Genomic DNA, 19,109 nt, shown 5'->3' with positions numbered 1-19,109 from the left:
ATTAAATCAGCTTTCCACTGTATTACTCTCCCCTCATGATATGTGACATCATGAGTGTGTATACTTTTTAAAAGTACATATAGCACATAAGCAGTATCATAGCATACACAGTTTAACTATAAAGTTGTTCAGTTAAGGTATGTTAACTACATTATCTCATCTCTCAACAGCTCACCTGTAGAATTCTCTGCAAAATCAGTGGTAGGGCAATGAAAGCTGCCATGTTGTTCAGCACTTGCATTGTCATGTTCTTCAGAACTGGGTGGGAGGAACAGATACATCAGAGTCAATGGCCAAGAAGTATAAACTTAGACTTTGTTTGAAAATACCACTATGGTTATCTCCACAAGAAGCCTATTTCAGAAAAGAAATCACTGGTTCATATAATTGTTTAACATGCTGTGATGTGTTTGAATTTCAACAAGGTGAATATAAATTAAAACACAGAGAAGAATTAACAAAAGAAGGTCATATCCGTAACTGGTTCATGTATTTACATATCCAGGAGAGGTTTAAGGTTGATTTTTAAAAATCTTTTGATTTTGAGTGTATAAAGTCTGAATTTGAAAAAAAAAACTATGTACAAATGAAGATCATGTTATTGTTAAAATGTATAAACTTTCATTGAAATTTGAAACTGAAGAAGAATAAGTTAAAGACTGTATGATTAAATGGGCCAAAATGTGGGACATAATATACTAATTGATCGATGTGGAAAGATGTAGACAAAAGGGCTGAAGTTTACACTTTGCTGTAATTTGAAAGAGAATTTTTATAAGCTGATGTACCAGTGGTATATGTCTCCAGATAAATTATCTAAAATGTATAAAGAAGAAAAATATTTTTTATAGTGGATTTATATCACGCCCTCCACTTCAAATCTCAGAGTCTCGAAGCAGCTCACAATCTCCTTTATCTTCCTCCCCCACAACAGACACCCTGTGAAGTGGGTGGGGCTGAGAGGACTCTCAAAGCAGCTGCCCTTTCAAGGACAAGTTCTGCCAGAACTATGGCTGACCCAGGGCCATTCCAGCAGGTGCAAGTGGAGGCGTGGGGAATCAAACTCGGTTCTCCCAGATAAGAGTCTGCACATTTAACCACTACACCAAACTGGCTCTGGTACTTCTAGTTTATGTTGGAACTTGTAATCACCACAAAGGGACTTTTTATCACATCTGGTGGTCTTGCAAAAAGGCTAACAACTTTTGGATACAAATACATTCTTTAATGTAGAAGATTTTGAAGACTAAGATACAATTTAAACTTAACAAAAAGGACTCTGGTTTCATGGACAATCAGCTGTAAAAAGTCATGGATGGAGCTTTGTTTTTATATATGTCTATGGCAGCAAGAATGGCATGCACACATTAATGGAAATGTCCACCAATATCTACAGTAGAAAATGGTCAAGAAGAGCAAATTCTTGTCAATAGCTCTAGATACCACCAAGAGCAGATCTTATAGGAATGCATTCTGTGGTTCATGTGGCTTGTGAACAAAGGCAATTTTCTACTGTGATGAACTTTTACAGGCTCTTACAAAATATGCATAAATCCACAGGTATTTTTCTATTAATTTTCTAATATTAATTTCTGAAAGAACAAAAAGGGGAGTGGCTGAAGTATTAACACAGAAGAATGCTTTAAACATCACACCCTTTTGTTCTAAGCTCAACTTCATGACTTTGCTATAGGGAAAAGAAAGATACAGCAGTAACCAGGCTGTATAATAACGTTCAGGAAACATCCAAGTGCTGTGAACTAATTCAGTGGAAAACCTAACCACATTCTTACCTTCCTCAGTTAATTAGCTAAAAGAAAAAACAGCACATAAAGGGCATATTGCAGTATATATCTGTGTCACAGGAGACCAACATACTTACAGTCAGAATAAAGGCATAGCACAGTAGAATTAGATAACCTTTGTGGGGACATCATAGCTTCTAGCAGTGGAAACCACAGTGCCTACAAAAAATCCAAAAAGGTAGTCTTGTGTGTGCCCACTTGTGCATCTGATAAGGCAAAATTCTCTGCTCACTCCCCTCCTCCTCCCATCTCACTTCCTCAGCAACACCAAGGTACTCAAGGTACTCTTCTCTGGGTTTTGTACAGGCTACTGAATTTCTGGAATAACTAAACTAAGGGCCAAAGTAAATAATTTGGTAAATACATACCAGGAACAAGGCTAATGTGGGGAAACTCAGAACCTTGTGATTTTGCAACACAAAGTAAGCTGTCTCAGGCAAAAGATAACAGGGAATTGAATGTGTAACTTCACACATTTGTCTTAAAGTCGAATTTAACCCTGACAAAACAAAAGTTATGAAAAACAAAACCAGAGCACTTTCTTTCTAGACAGCAAAGCACAGCAGACCTCACCTCTCGCTGCTGTTGATTTAAATTGTGTGAATTCCTCTGGCAAAGTGCAATTGTTTTTGCTAAGGTATGTTCAATATTCTTTAAGGAAGGGATTTCTGTTGACTCTAGGTTTAAGGAAGAAACAGCAATTATTATCTGGCAATTTAAGTCAAAGAGGATGCCACACTTTAGAAAGTCAGTATTTTACAACTTTACATAATTGATAGTTAAGGGCATGGTCAAGTTTGATATTTTAATAGGAAGAAAAAGAGGAAGCATCTTCTGGGAAATGCAGCACCAAATTGTGTTAGGGTTCTGCACATCTTTTCCCCACATGAGGTGCATCATTCATGTTGCTATTTGCTTGATGCCAATTAACTGCTATTCTGCCAAGCTGAATATTATGGAATTTGGGGCACTTATAGTACACCATTGGGTATATGATTGTGATTAAATTACTGGTGCCTGCAAGCACTTTCATTGCTTTGAACAATTGCTTACTATTTTTGTAAGCATGTTCGTATGATCGTTATATATATTTTAAGTGCCTGTGAGTACACATGCCGCTTTAAATATCCATTTGAGTGCCTGTAAGCACACTACAGCGACCTAGCCACTACCGCCGGCTAGCATTTATTTCCAGTGTCAGTACAGCACGAAGTTTGATTATCGTAATAATGAGATACAACTTGTAAGAACAGATTAAAGTTACTGCATCTTGTTTTATAATACAGAATAAGAATTTGTGAAGGTTTGTTATTTGATGGTTCTAAGCTTGACGTTCTTTTCCTCTTTACTAGGACCTAAATGCTGACTGTCCCATTTATTTGTTTTTTACTGTTGTAGCTAGGCTAGAAGAAATATATATATAATTCCATTTATATCCTGCCCTCCCCACTGAAGCTCAGAGGCATGAAAGCTAAGAAAGACAATCTGTAGGGCATAACTGTATAAGCTAACGATAAATTCAGATGCCACCAATTACCTCTTCATTACATACAGGAAATACTACGGGCTGATTCTGCCTTAAAAATGCTTCCTTCCAGATAAATATGGACAAAAATACCCAACTGGCTCATATAATCTCTTCAGATTTTACAGCGTAAAGAAAAGCCTGTCAAATTCTTTTACAATAATAGAGTTAGTTATTACAGATTGCTGAAAGATAGTCTAAATATATAAACATACTACATTTAGCTTTTCTAACAATTGTGGTTTTCTCATATACTTCAATGAAGAATTTCTCTTGAAGACAGATTTGAAGGGAGAGGTTTATTATTTAAAACAACAACTGATAATTCCACTGCAGACTACAAACAGCATCTTCTCTACACTAAACAGAATATTCAGAAAAACAGTTCTAGGAACCCTGTGGTTTATTCCTAGATCAGCATAATGGTATTTGATACTTACTGGCCTGGTTCATATACTTATGGAACAGTGATCTTTTACACATGATATAGGACCCTACCCCTTCATATAACAATGAATGAGGTGGGTATCACATAGTGAGGTCTACATGCACATAAAACTATTAAATCCAGTCTTTGGGAGGAGGAAGAATCATGTGAATTAGGTCTCCTTACAGCAGCAGCAGCAGCAACAGCAGAAGCAGAAGAAGAAGATGATGATGATGGTGGTAGGTGAGATAGGTGGGGCTGAGAGAGCCTTTTACAGCAGCTGCCCTTTCAAGGACAACTCCTGTGAAAGCTATGGCTGACCCAAGACCATTCCAGCAAGTGCAAGTGAAGGAGTGGGGAATCAAACCCGGTTCTCCCAGATAAGAATCCATGCACTTAACCACTACACTAAACTGGCTCTCACCTGTCAGGCACCTCATTGATGTGGAGGGGAGGAGGAACACCCACCCACTCCACTGCTACATGACAAAAACCATTTTGGGTCTATAATCTTAAGGTAGCGTGAGCTTCTTGAAGTGAAATTAACAGCTATACAAAAGCCTTGCAACCCAGTACTGTGCCAATCCTAACCCAAGCCTTTAATCTAAGAGATGGCAGCATGAACTGCAAGACTAACAGAATTATATAAAGACAAATAATTACTATTTCAGTTCTGACTGTCTCTTCAAAAAAGGCATGTACTCAATGAAAACAATGAAGAAGGTTCAGTTTTCAAACTTACTTTCATCCTCACATGTAAGTGTCAACAGCTTACTTTGCAGCCACTAGAAAAAAATATGCTCATGTCAGCTAAACTCATACGGGCTTTTAAAAAAGAGAGAGAGATTTGCCACCAATTATTTCTGTTCCCCAAAATGGCTTCTGTTGCTTCTCTGACTTTTGCAGGATTTTGCCATTTCTGTGGAGCCAATGACAGGAGAAGTGTACTATAGCTAAATGAGGCAGCTCCTTCTCTGCCTTCAGCTAACCATTTTGGTCCATTTTATCATTATCATCTACTAAGTGCTAGTCCTGTTTAATTTTCTTTAGAGCTGGTGAGTGAACTTTGGTATTAACCTGTTTTTTTTCCAAACTTTCCTTGCATTGCTGAATTACTACCTTTAGAAGCACCACAATGACATGTTGAAGGCAGAGAATGAGATAGTATCATTTGGGCATTTCATACAGTACGGGTGAGACTCCCCTTTTTGGCTCCTATTTTGAATTTGTGGATGTTTTAAAATTGAATACACAGAAAAATCTATTTACAGAATTTGGCTGGCCATCTGTAGTTCGTCAGGTGTGTTAATATTGCCTGTATTCCTACAATTATGCCATTTAGAAGTCTGTGTATTTCAACACGTCGTAATGGTATATGAATACTGTTCACAGTTATCTGCTTGTCACACTTTTCATATTGTGGGTTCAGGTGGTGTTTTCATTTTGACGTTATAATATATTCCTATTTTTATATGCCTTCTAGTACTTGTGTAGTTTATTCTATAAGGGTGTGGTGTAGTATTCCATGAGGGGTTTTCTTTCTGATGTGGTGCCCTACACAAATCAGCGTTGCCCCATTTCAAGCACACAAGCAGGGCCAGCACGCCTGCTAGGTGAACTTAGGTGGACGTCTAGGGCACGGTCCTGGGGGGGGTACCGGACTGGGCACCCCATGGGTGGGTGGGGACTGTCCCCTCCCTCCCAGGTGATTTAAATAGCACAGGAGGGTGCTCAGGAACAGCTGCTGCCCTTCCTGCATTCAGGAAAGGTCCTGCTGAGCAGCAGGGCCTTTAAATTGCCTGGGAGGCCGGCACCTGCTCCTGGGCACTCTCCCAATCATGGGTAGTGCTGGCAAAAGCAACCAGGCTGGCCTCCCCCTCCATTTAAAGAGCCAAGGTGCTTGAAGGCCACCCCACTGGTGATTCAAATAGCACAGGAAGATAAGCAGGAGCAGCCACTAACCTTCCCAAGCAATTTAAAGACCCCAATGACTAGCTGGCCGGTGGGCTATTTAAATGGAGAAGGGCAGCCTGGCTGCTTCTACTGGTGCTACCAGGAGATCAAGAGAGCGCCCAAGAGCAGGCGCTGGCCTTCTGGGTGATTTAACAACCCCGCTGATCAGTGGGACCTTTCCCAGGTGTAGAAAGGGCAGAGGCTGCTCCTGGACACCCTTCCGTGTGATTAAAATTGCCCAAAAGGGTGGGGGCTGCCCCCTCCCTTCCCAGCCCAGGGTGCTAACAAGCCTGGCACCAACCCTGCACACAAGTACACCCCATTTTCCTACATACAGCCACTATCCTTTCCTTACTATCATAGGCAAAACATAATCTCTTGGTCAAAACGTTAAAGCAAATCTGACTGCACATAGCTAATAAAAACACACGCAATATAATTTATAAGGCTCATGCAGAAAACAGTGGCTTCAGTTTCCAATTTTTAGACCTAGTACCATAAACAAAATTGTCTCTCTTTCATAATAAAAAAACCTGTTTGCTGTTCTGCATAAAAACAGTACTGCAAATGTGGGCACATGCTAAATTTATCCATTATCAGAGCCATCTTTTTTACAACCTACAGCATAAACATATTCAGTTACAGAATACATGAGTAGAAAGTGACCACAGTATTTCAAAGTAAACTAACCAATCTACAATACCTCAAGCATTACTAAGAAGGCACCATGAATATCTCCTTTCTTCTCAAGCAGATAGGAAGAAGCTTCATGCAACTGATATTTCTGGACAGCCTGAATCAAATGCCACAAAATTGTTTTAATTAATTTTACTGTATGCAGAAAATGAGTTTTAGAGCATATTTTGGCATATTACCTCATACACTGCAAAAAGTATTAATAGCAGTACACCCAATCTTTGCTATTGTTGATTGAAAACAGTGTTAAAAAATCCTAAGCCATGGAGAACACTGGTAAACAAAGAAATCCAATTGCCCTTTCATCACACCCCCTCCAGACTAGAAATAGCAGCTCTCCAGCAGCCCTGGCCCCACTCAATGCACAGCAGCCAAGAAGGTCAGAGCGCCTGCTCCGGCTGCAACGCCACTGAGGATGTTCTCCGCAGCTGAGAACGAAACGTCTGGAAGGAAAACTTTCTCCAGTAGAACATGGCACTTGAGCCCGAAAGATTCTACAAACCCTAAAGAAATCTTTAATATTAAAACAATGAAGGAAGAAACCCATGTGGTACACCTGTTTTAAAGGGCCAAGTTACATGTTAAATGGTGTTCTTTGTAACTTGCTCCAAAGGAAAGAAACTTTGTAAGGAAGGACTGGCAGAAAGAGATATAGCACATTTATTCATGCATCTGTCCTCTTCTACAGATTCTTACCTTCAGTGGCTCATTTTAATTCAAAACAAACACACGGAAGTTACATTAACCCTTGTGTTCGTTGTCTGGCTCCAAGAGCTCCCAGAGTCTTTTCTAAGCATCATAATACAGCAAATTCTAGTTTCATTCCAGGTTCAAGCACAGTTAAATCAGACTGGCTTCAGTAGAAAGAATACTGACCAAAATTATTTTTCTACCACTTCTGTCTCACATCCAAGCAGTTCTGCCTTACCTGAATTGTCTCATCCAACCTGTAGACCTCCAGAAACCGTAAAGTCTCTAAAACCTGGTTAGGTTCATACTGACACAGCAATTCAATAAACTGTTCAGTAACAGTGGGAGACAGCTGAAGCAAGTCTTGATTGATACCTTCCCTAAAAACAACAAATGGCACAACAGACTTGAAATCTGCTGTGTCATGCAAATAGTATTCATCAGAGTAAGCAACAAACAAACCTTCAGAGTAAGAAGTCATATTATTAGTATTCACAGAATATAATATTACAGACTTGCATTGCCTACTGTGAAGCATGGAGAGTCATGGGATTTGGGCTAGTAAGTCCAAATGGCTGAGTCAAGAGACATTAAAGACAGACACACACTAAGAAAAAGAATCAGTGCGTGACTTTAAAATAATACCACTGTTTCGGGCATTTCACTAGGACTCTTCACCCACAAACTGTTCAGTATCACAAGAATCAGAGTTACAATTTATTAAATTATGACAGGGAAGGTGAGCAAGTGCATGATACATGGTTTGCAGAGGTACAACAGAAAAACAGGTTTGTTAAAACAGGTTAGATATATCTAATCCACCTTAAGACCAGGTATGACACCCTTTATATTACTATGCATGCTTGTCTCCCACTCCAGAGAGAGATTTTATTAAAACAGAGGTTCTGTATTAAAGACAGGATTCTATTGTCTTCCGGTTCTGTTGATTCTGTGACAGCACACTGGACTGGATTTCTTTCTATGGTGTAACTACACCAAAGAGAATTAAATTACAGAGGGGATTAGGCTGGCACATTTAATTTAGCCAGAGATTTATTCTAAAGTAGGTACAAGGCCAGAGGGGGAGGGAGTGGGGAAATATAGCTAAAGAATTGCCTTGGGAAATAAGCAGAACCAATGAGCAATTGTACCACTAAAACACATTACTACAGCTCATGCAGCAATCTTCACTATTTTTTAAGATGTAATCTTCTCTGAACAAACAATTCCTCTCACAAAGAAAGTACTACATCAGTTGGAGCACACATTACTTGCATTATGCAGAGACTGCTGGAAACAGCTCCTGTGTGAGGATTTCCAGAGCAACTGAACCATTCAAGCACCTGGCACACAGATTTTATGCCCAGCATCAGCCCCCACTCAGCAATAATAGTGTTGGCTTACAGCCTCTCCCTGTCAACAACCAGAATGCTGATGTTGCATGTTACATGACTTCAATGGAGATAAATTGTATGGAGCATCCTGCAAATGGCTTCTGCATGAAAACATCGGACACATGCCTAGATCTTTGCTGGGGGGTGAAGTTGATATAACTTTTATATCTGTCATTATTTTAACAAATATTTTTGCTATGGCAAGCTTCTACAGCCTTTTAAGCAGATATTTTCATTAAATAAGCAAACTGAAACCTATCTATGAATGGACTAGAAAACTCCTCTAGAAGAAAAATGATCTCAAAAGGCACTGGAGGTTAAGTACTGCCGAGGCTGCTACTTCTTACTACTGTGGCCTGTGTGTGTGATGCCATTAATCTTTCCCTGACATCTTCAGTTTTTCAAGTGCTCCTTACAGACGCTCTCTACTCTTCCAAGAATAATTTGCTTGTGCATATATATATATTTAAAAATGACCCTTTTTTCAACACACTTCTCATGCTTTGCCAAACCTGCCCAGCACTCCTCCAGAAATCTGTCACCTACCACTGGCAATTCTAATCCACGTGATTTTGTGGAGTAATCTAAAAAGGCTAAAGAGAATACAAACTCATGTTTGTAGTATAAAGAATTATTTTGTAGGTCACAGACTGCATCATGAATGATATCAACCGATGTTTATTCTAACAATTTAAATATTTTCAAGGGATTCCACACACACACACCCCAAAATCAAAGATGCTAGAGATCTCAAACCATTTTTATTATATGATCCCAGCAGAATTAACAGACTCAAGAAGACATGACCTTTTAAAAAAAGTTAGCTAAGTGACCAGATACCATGAAGGATGTAAAGTATCATATCGGGAGGGAAGCCTAATCACTCTTAACAAAAGAATGAGCCAGGAAAACCAAAGTTCATTTTCTAGTACCATGCAGTTTTCCAAATGGCAAAAAAGGCCAGCACAAGCACAAAATTAAAATAAGATTTAAAAAAAAAAAGTCAAATCAGTTAAAACATATTTCACTAAAAGGGAGTGCTGCTCCCTAGAAAAAAAAGAGGATCCTGTAGAGAAAAAGGCCTCTATCAAATTCTGAGAATTCTGATCTCTCAGATGACATCCCATTTCATGTCAAACCTACTTCCTTCACAAAAAGGAAAGACCAGATGCTTTCAGCACCCCAGCTGTGACAATAAAAAAAATTGTCACAGCCTAGGCTCACAGAGGTGGTCAAAACAGCATTACTAGAACTGGAAGGATCACAGAACTACTGTAGATGTGATTGCTTTTCTTAAGAATATGGAGAGAAAGAAAGAACACACAGAGTCAGCACTGTAGACAGCAGCAGCTCCATATACCTTTATTCACAGCCAGACCCTGTAACTTCAAACACATTAATGTGAACTTCTTATTCCATAGAAGTCTCTAGTAAATCAACATATGATTTTAAAAGTTCAAAATAAACTTGTCAGCATCACACAACAGCTCCTTCAACCTGACCTTTAGATTCTCTTCTCCATGTTCTTTAGACAAACCTGGTATTATTGGGAAGAGTGTTGAATGGACAAACAATATTCCTTGAGAACACTTTCCAGCCAACAATCTTTGGAAGCCAGAGGTGATATTATACTTAGAACAGGAAATAGAAAACCCCTTCACACAAGGACTGCTGTTCTCTAACAGCAGCTTTCCATGATTTTGGTGCATCTCATTAATCTCCAGAAGCTAAAAGTATTTCCTGTTAATTAACATCCATATAAAAATGCTGATGAAAATTTAAGTTTCAGGAAATAATGCCTGATGGTTAATCTGTATACATACCTGGGGTCAAGTAGGTTCTTCAAGAACTGAAAAAGCAAACGCTGATCCTGACAGGCAAGAAAAAAAGTAGATGTAGCACTGCATTTGACAGAAAGATATTTTTAAATTCTGTTTTTAAATTCACCCTTGCACGGACACTGCACCAAGGAACTTATATTGCTATACATGTACATGAAAATGACCTAGAAGAATGTTATCTTCCAGGGACAAAAGATAATTCTGGTACCTGAGAAAGATCCATTCATGTTCTGGATTCAAAACTACTAGATATAAAAATTACACTGCTTAATATCTTTGTGATAGTTTTTATTAGCTGAATTTCTTCTGTGTATCTCTTTTAATGTTGACAATTGGATCAGTTGCTGTAATACTCAGTTCCCTTCTTGCTTTTCCACAACTGCCCTTTGAAATTATATTCATGAAAGGAGTGTGGAGTACTTAACTATCATACTAGTCCCCTTAGCTGTCTACCGTGCTCATCTGACATCTCTTGCCTTTGATTGTGTTCTTGGGGGGCAATACTGTATTTGTGTTTCAGGGCTGTGCAGTGGTGATTCTCTGCAGCATCTTAATTTCCTGATGCTAAACAGGTATTCTTATATTGAATTTTACAATATCCTTTGTTAAACTTGTTCCACTTCTCACTTACAATGAAAAGGTAATGACAATCAAGCACTGTATTTTCTTTAGTCTTTTCAGATCTAGAACACATAATTATCCTCAGCCTACAATGTAGGTTCCACAATGTTCTTGTTTTTACTCTGTCACTTTTCTTCTTTCTTTCTCTCCCTGCTCCTGCTCCCATTTTTCTCCTTAGAGAAAATATCCTAACAAAAAAAAATAGTGATGCTACTGATACAGCCCAGCTTAGGTCACAACATGACTCTCCTGATTCACCAGCTGATTTGTAGAACAATAGAATATGAAGATCCCCAGGCTAAGAGCCACAGGGCAAGAGCAACTCCCTCTTCTCTCATCATACGTTCTGTTCCAACGATTCCATATTATTCCTGTTGACAAGTTGGTAAAATGTAGTTTGGATCCTGTTACTGTTAGGTGGATCTGTAACTGGTTGACAGCTTGCACCCAAAGAGTGCTTGTTAATGGTTCCTCATCTTCTCGGAGAGGAGTGACAAGTGGAACGCCTCAAGGATGTGACCTGGGACCTGTTTTGTTCAACATCTTTATAAATGCGTTGGATGAAGGAATAGAGGGGATACTTATTAAATTTGCAGATGATACTAAATTGGGAGGGGTCGCAAATACAGTAGGAGACAGAAACAGGATACAGGATGATTTCAACAGGCTGGAAAACTAAAGGCTAAAACAAATAAAATGAATTTTAACAGGGATAAATGTAAAGTTCTGCATTTTGGTAGGAAAAATCAAATGCATAATTATAGTATGGGGGAGACTTGTCTTTGCAGTAGTATGTGCAAAATGGATCTAGGGGTCTTAGTGGACCATACACCGAACATGAGTCAACAGTGTGATGCAGTAGCTAAAAAGGCAAATTTAGTTTTGGGCTGTATCAACAGAAGTACTGTGTCCAGATCACATGAAGTGATTGTATCCCTTTACTCTGCTCTGGTTAGACCTCACCTTGAGTATTGTGTTCAGTTTTGGGCACCACAATTTAAGAAGGATATAGACAAGCTGGAACATCTCCAGAGTAGGACAACAAAGATAGTGAGGGGTCTGGAAATCAAGTCCTTTAAGAAAAGGTTGAAGGAGCTGGGTATATTTAGCCTGGAGAGGAGACAACTGAGAGGTGATATGATCACCATCTTCAAGTACTTGAAGGGCTGTCATATAGAGGATGATGCAGAATTGTTTTCTGCTGTCTCAGAAGATTGGACCAGAACCAACGTGTTGAAATTAAATCAAAAAAGCTTCCAGGTAAAAATTAGGAAAAACTTCCTGACAGAGCAGTTCCTCAGTGGAACAGGCTTCCTCAGGAGGTGGTGGGGTCTCCTTTCTTGGAAGTTTTAAGCAGAGGCTAGATGGCCATCTGACAACAATGCTGATTCTGTGAATTAAGCAGATCATGAGAAGGAAGGTGGGAAAGGTTGCATCCGTGCTTGTGGCCTTTTCTTACACACTCAGGGAAATGCTGATTCACACTTTGGGGTCAGTCCGCAATTTTTCTCCAGGTCAGTTTGGCAAGGGATCCTGGAGGTTTTCACCATCTTCTGGAGCAGGGATCACTGGGGATGTATGTATATATTTATGAAGGTCCTTCATTGCACAGAGTGTTGGACTAGATGACCCTGAAGGTCCCTTCCAACTCTATGATCCTATGAGACACCCAATGGGTTGTTAGCCTAGTTGAATTGATGGGCCCTGGGAGGGTTGGGATATTAATGGGCAAAGAATGATGGACAAATAATGGATTCTTATGATCCTTTCTATTAAAGGTCTTGCATAAATTTTGATCATGTTTGATTTGATCAGAAGGGAAGAGAAGTCTTGATTTCAAGCTTTATGAAACTGCCAAAGCCTATGACTTCCCTCATTTCTTACAGTTTTTTAAAAAGCTATTTAAGTCTTAAAATATGTCAATCACATACTCGACCAAGAGCAAAACTATATACAATGAAAAACTAATTCAACAACTGCTTCAACAAAAAATAGGATCCAGTTGTTTCTAGTACGATTCAGTAGCTGAATGATAAGTGATTAATGTTAGGAAGAACACTTTAGCTGCCTTGCCTTGTCTGAATGTATGTTTGTGGCATACACAAAGCAATAACAGAAATTCAGTAGAATATTTAAGATAAAATAATTTTGTAATTATTTTATTTATTTATTTATTTATTTGATTTAGGGAATTTATATTCTGCTCTGCCCTGCAAAAGCGCTCAGAGCAAATTACAGCATAATCAACAATAAAACAATAGGATTAAAACTAATAAAATCAATACATTAAAACAATTAGCCTTTTCATTACAGAGCAGGAGACAGAATAGTTCATAATAGTACAAGTTTTAGCTGACCAATAAATTAGACAATATCATGTAACCAGTGGGCCAACAGATGGTATACACCAGCACACTTTCGGTAGACTGCAGTGTGCTTTGGCAAGGGAGGCCAGTTTGATATAGTTTGGATACCCTGGCCTGGCGGAAAAGCTCCGTCTTGCAAGCCCTGCAAAAAGGTAACAAATCTGGTAGGGCTCCAACGTCCAGCAGGAGCATATTCCACCAGACTGTGGCCAGGGCAAAGAAGGCTCTAGTTGAGGCTAGGTGGACGTCCCTAGGACCAGGGACAACCAGCAGATGTTGGTTCTCCGAGTGTAGGACTCTTTGGGACACATAAGGGGAAAGGCAATCTCTCAAATATGTCAATCCCAGGCTGCACAGGGCTTTAAAGGTCAATACCAAAATCTTGAAGCGAACCCGGTACCGAATAGGTAGCCAGTGCACTTGGTGTAGCGCCAGTCAGATACATGCCCACACAGGCAATGCCACCAACAGGCACACCACCACAATTTGCACCAGCTGGAGTTTCCAGATTAGCCCCAAGGGCAAGCCCGCATAGAATGAGTTACAATAGTCCAATCTGGAAGTGACTATTGCATGGATCACTGTAGCTAAGTCTTGAGGGGAGAGGTAGGGGTTTACATTATGGATTACAGAAGTTCTGTATCGATGTCTGGCCCAGAAAGTAACTTCATAATGATTAATATGTTCTTTAGGTTCAAATAAGTACATCTCATGCTCACATATAAGAAGGGTATGGAGTTATCTTTTGTTGTAAAGACCAGAGCACAAAATCATATGTATTTTCCCTTTCTGCTATACCGTTTGCATGGACTGTCCTTCCACACCAGCTCCAATATGTGAAAAGAGCCAGCCTAGGGAGATAATTGCCTGAAGTGATGGAGGGCAACATGGGATGGATCAGCTCCCTTTATAATCATAACCCTCTTGTGATTCCCCCACTCTGTCTTATATGCAAATAGCACATGAACAAACAAGTAGTTGACCCCTTGATGTCATAAGGAGTATCAGGGTATTTAGCAATTACAGTCTGGAACAACAGAAGTATCTTTCTGCAGAACATGAAGCTTCCTCCCTAGCCAGATAATATCTAGCTATGACTGACATACTCCTAACATACATCTACTTGGGTTTAAATTACTTAAACTCGATGGATTCACTTCTGAATAGGATGAGGCTATAGAAGAGCTCTCACGCCTCTAGACATGTACTGGCTGGACAAAGAGCCACACACAGAGAAGCCACAGTACAAACACATGCACACACATATATACAAATTCACAGGACTGTGGGAAGGAGGGAGGGACTTAGTTAATTGGCTGAATTTTAATTAAATAGGATTGAGGGAGGGATTTGGCTGATTAATTTAATTAATTAAATAGGATTGAGGATGGAATTTAATTAACTAAGTAGAATTGAGTTGTTTCCTAATTGAGACCATTTAATTGCTACCCCACAGATTAGTTAGCTGATTAATTGAGTTTAGATGAATTAATTTGGGAAGGACTGAAGCAATTGGATTAAGGGAGGGTTTTTTTGATTCAGAAATTTTTGCATTAATTGGCTATTTAAGGTTATAAACAGTAGTTGGGATCAATTTATTAGAAGAATTAGATTACAATTAGTGGGTTCAGTATTAGTTTTAAGAAACTGTGAAGTAATATTGTGGTTGGTCACAGGCTAGGTGGGCCAGTGCAGCCCAATAGCATTGTGCGAGGCAGGCCATGATTGGGTCAGGGATTCCGGTCATTTGGGGGCAGGGGAGATATGGCGGTGGGACTAGGTCACAGAGATTTGGAAGAGGTCAGAGATATGGGAATGCTCAGATCTCTTCCAACCTACATCCCATCCAAAGACATGTTGGTTTTGGGGCTAGGATAACCTGGGCTCTGACATTGGTGTTGATTAATGCCAGGTCTATTAATAATAAGACCCATACTCTACGAGATTATTTTGTAGAGCAACAGATAGACCTGGCATGTGTGACTGAGACCTGGGTTCGGGAGGGCGAGACTGTTGCCCTGAATCAGCTTACCCCCACCCGAGTTCTCAGTCCTCCACCAATCCCAGACATCCGGGCGGTGGGGGGGTGGGTTGCAATGCTCACTCGTGAATCCTTTTCTTTCAGGGTGCTCCCTGCCCCAAACATCACTGGCATTGAATGTGTTGGCCTGGTATGGGAAGCTAAGGAGAGTTTGGTGATCTGGATGGTGTACTGGCCGCCAAATGCACCCCCAAGGTGCCTGCCTGCCCTACTGGATGCGGTGCCAACCTGGGCATTGGACTTCCCTAGGTTGTTTATTTGGGGGAATTTCACTTCCCTAGGTTGTTGATTCTGGGGAATTTCAATGTCGGCTGCTGACCCGCCGCCTCGCCGACGCAGGAATTCAGGGGCTAGCCTTACAGTGGCTCTCCTCCTTTCTTGACGGTCGGGGACAAAGGGTGGCAATTGGGGGGGAGTTGTCTCAGAGGCACCCACTTCATTGTGGTGTGCCCCAGGGAGCAGTTCTCTCCCCTATGTTGTTTAACATCTTTATGCGCCCCCTTGCCCAGATTGCACGGAGGTATGGGCTGGGTTGTCATCAATATGCAGATGACACCCAGCTCTATCTATTGATGGACGGCCGGGCTGGTGAGGTCCCTATAAATTTGGACCGGGCATTACAAGCCGTGGCTGACTGGCTCAGGCTGAGCGGGTTGAAGTTGAATCCGGCGAAGACTGAGATCCTTTGCGTGGGCCGCGGCGGACCGGGAGGGGAGATTACCCTACCGGCTTTTGACGGTGCGCCACTGGTACCAGTGCACAAAGTCAAGAGCCTGGGAGTGCTACTGGAATCCTCTCTATCAATGGAGGCCCAGATAGCCGCCACTGCTAGATCCGCCTTCTTCTATCTCAAGAGGGCGAGGCAGCTGGCTCCCTTCTTGGAGCGCAGCGACCTAGCAACTGTGATCCACGCAACGGTCACTTCAAGACTAGACTACTGCAATGCCCTCTACATGGGGCTGCCCTTATACCGAACACGGAGGCTTCAGGTAGTCCAGAACGCGGCGGCCAGGCTGCTGGAGGGACTACCACGGTGGGAACCTGCGCGGCCTGGGCTGCGGGATCTGCATTGGCTGCCGGTTGTGTACCGTGTTCGCTATAAAGTGCTGGTTATTACCTTTAAAGCCCTATATGGCCGAGGACCTGCCTACCTAAGGGACCGCCTCTCCCCATATGTGCCCCAGAGAGCACTGAGATCTAGCTCTCAGAACTTACTAACAATCCCTGGGCCAAGAGATGCTAGGTTGAAGGCTACTAGGGAGCAGGCCTTCTCAGTGATGGCCCCTCGTTGGTGGAACCACCTTCCAGAGATAGTGCGAGCCCTGCGGGACCTGAACCAATTCCGCAGGGCTTTCAAAACATTTCTTTTCCAGCTTGCCTTCGAGATGGAACCCGATTAATCTGACGTATGCACATCTAGCCATCTTATGGATATTATGATCACAGTATTTTAGCACCCATTTATATATTTTATCTATTTTAAATTAATTTATTATATAATTGATATATTAAAATTGTTTACATTGTTTTATATGAATCATGGGATTTCCATGTCTGTTAGCCGCCCTGAGCCCGCTTCGGCGGGGGAGGGCGGGATATAAAAATAAAGTTATTATTATTATTATGTTGATGAGGTCGCATCCACGTGGGTGCAGGACCTGATATCATCCATGGGGACACTAGGACTCAGCCAGTTTATTTCAGCTCCCACTCGCCAGGCTGGCCATACACTGGATTTGGTCTTTGGGGCGGGGATAACACCGGATCAGATTGCTGTTGATACAGTTCCACGTTCAGATTATTATGCCCTGAAAGTCCGACTGGACTTGTGACCTCCCTCCTGTTCAGGAGGTAAGCAGATTTATGCTCGCCCACGAAGCCAACTGGAGTGGTTTCAGGAAGCTTTGCAGGATCTGATGCCCCCAGTGGTTCATTGGATGAGCTAGTGGAGGTCTGGTACTCCCAGCTTTCTACAGCCATTGATGATATCGCCCCCCGGCGCCCTCTTCGCTGCTGTACCAAAGCGGCTCCATGGTATACCCTGGAGCTGCAGAGGATGAAGTGACAGCTTAGACGGCTAGAGCGAGTGTGGCAGAGATCTTATGAAGAGGAGTCTAGAACTTCTTATAGAATGTTTATGAAAGTCTATGAGAAGGCAGTGAAGTCCGCAAAGAAAGATTTCTGTGTGGCCTCCATTGCATCTGCGAAATCGCACCCAGCCCAATTACTTAAAATAATTTGAACATTGACAGCAGGCAGCCAAAAATCTAGGGAATTGGATATCGGCTGTGAGGTTTTGCAACTCATTTTGCAGATAAGGTCTCTACTCTCCGCCAAAATCTTCCAGCCACAGTTGAGACAGTACAGGAACTAGAAGCCTGTTGTCCATCTTCAGGTCCCAGGTTGGACCACTTCAGCTGCCTCACTCAGGAGGATGTGGACAGGATCTTGACTGCAGTGAAGCCCACCACCTGTCCCCTGGATCCATGTCCATCTTGGTTTGTTAAAGCGGGTGGAGGTGGTATCAGGGGTCCCTTGGCTGAGATTGTCAACTTATCCCTATCATCGGGAATATTTCCAGCCAAGCTTAAAGAGGCAGTGGTTTGCCCACTTTTGAAAAAAGCCATCTTTGGACCCAAAAGTCCCAGCCAATTACCGCCCAGTCTCGAACTTATCATTTCTGGGCAAGGTAATTGAGAAAGTGGTGGCTGAGCAGTTTCAAGTTTTCCTGGAGGATACATCTGCCCTTGATCCCTTCCAGTCTGGCTTCCATCCTGGTCATGAGGTGGAGACTGCTTTGGTAGCCTCACAGATGACCTTAGAAAGCATCTGGTGGGTCAGTGCTGCTGTTGCTTCTAGATCTTCAGCAGCGTTTGATACGGTCGATTACGATCTAATGACCCACTGTCTTGCCGACATTGGAGTTCAGGGGGTAGCCTTACAGTGGTTTTCCTCCTTTCTCTGTGGTCGGGGACAAAGGGTGGTGATTGGCAAGCAGACCTCCTGGTGTTATCCACTGGAATGTGGTGTTCCGCAGGGAGCTATTCTCTCGCCAATGATACTTAACATCTATCTGCGCCCCCTTGCTCAGATTGCCAGAGGTTTTGGGCTGCGTTGTCACCAGTATGCAGATAACACCCAGCTCTATCTGCTGATGGATGGCCGGCCCAATTCATTTGACCAAGGTGTTAGAAGCAGTGGCTGGTTGGTTACAGGCTGAAGCTTAATCCAGCCAAGACAGAGGTCCTGTGTCTGAACCGTGGAGAGATAAGAGCGGGTATGAAACTTCCCACACTGGATGGCGCACCTCTCATGCCAGCTCAGAAGGTGAGGAGTTTGGGAGTGATGCTGGATGTCACCCTTTCTATGGAGGCCCAGGTCACAGCAGTTGCACAGTCTGCCTTCTTCCATCTTCGGCAGGTCAAACAACTAGTGTCCTATCTGGCTCCCCAGGACCTAGCCACAGCGATCCATGCAACAGTCACTTCCAGGTTGGATTATTGTAACTCGCTCTACACCGGCTTGCCCTTGGGTCTGATCCGGAAACTCCAGCAAGTGCAGAATGCAGCAGCACGATTGCTGACTGAACTGCCTGTACGGGCAGGCAGTCAGCCGCTGCTGCGCAGTCTGCACTGGCTACCAATTGAGTACCGGATCCGTTTCAAGGTTTTAGTATTAACTTTTAAAGCCTTATGTGGGAAAGACCTACATATCTACGGGACTGTCTCTCCCTATACTTGCCCCAGAGGC

General features: G+C 41.9%; 1 protein-coding gene across 4 annotated transcripts in view; it reads right to left on the bottom strand.

Moving 5' to 3' along the window:
- Positions 1-19,109, bottom strand: part of VPS8 (VPS8 subunit of CORVET complex) — a 128,790-nt gene that overhangs the window by 47,963 nt on the left and 61,718 nt on the right. For all 4 annotated transcript variants that reach the window (XM_060242003.1, XM_060242004.1, XM_060242006.1 and 1 more), the window contains 7 exons: positions 10,314-10,360; positions 7,335-7,476; positions 6,414-6,503; positions 4,500-4,542; positions 2,379-2,482; positions 1,883-1,964; positions 176-258 (listed from right to left, as the gene is read on the bottom strand). In XM_060242003.1, the coding sequence (XP_060097986.1) occupies positions 176-258; positions 1,883-1,964; positions 2,379-2,482; positions 4,500-4,542; positions 6,414-6,503; positions 7,335-7,476; positions 10,314-10,360 (591 nt within the window). The remainder of the gene's footprint in view (positions 1-175; positions 259-1,882; positions 1,965-2,378; positions 2,483-4,499; positions 4,543-6,413; positions 6,504-7,334; positions 7,477-10,313; positions 10,361-19,109) is intronic.

Source organism: Heteronotia binoei, chromosome 6, assembly GCF_032191835.1.
Source record: "Heteronotia binoei isolate CCM8104 ecotype False Entrance Well chromosome 6, APGP_CSIRO_Hbin_v1, whole genome shotgun sequence".
In the NCBI taxonomy this organism is placed as follows: Eukaryota; Metazoa; Chordata; class Lepidosauria; order Squamata; family Gekkonidae; genus Heteronotia; species Heteronotia binoei.
This window is presented reverse-complemented; position numbering and strand designations above follow the sequence as displayed.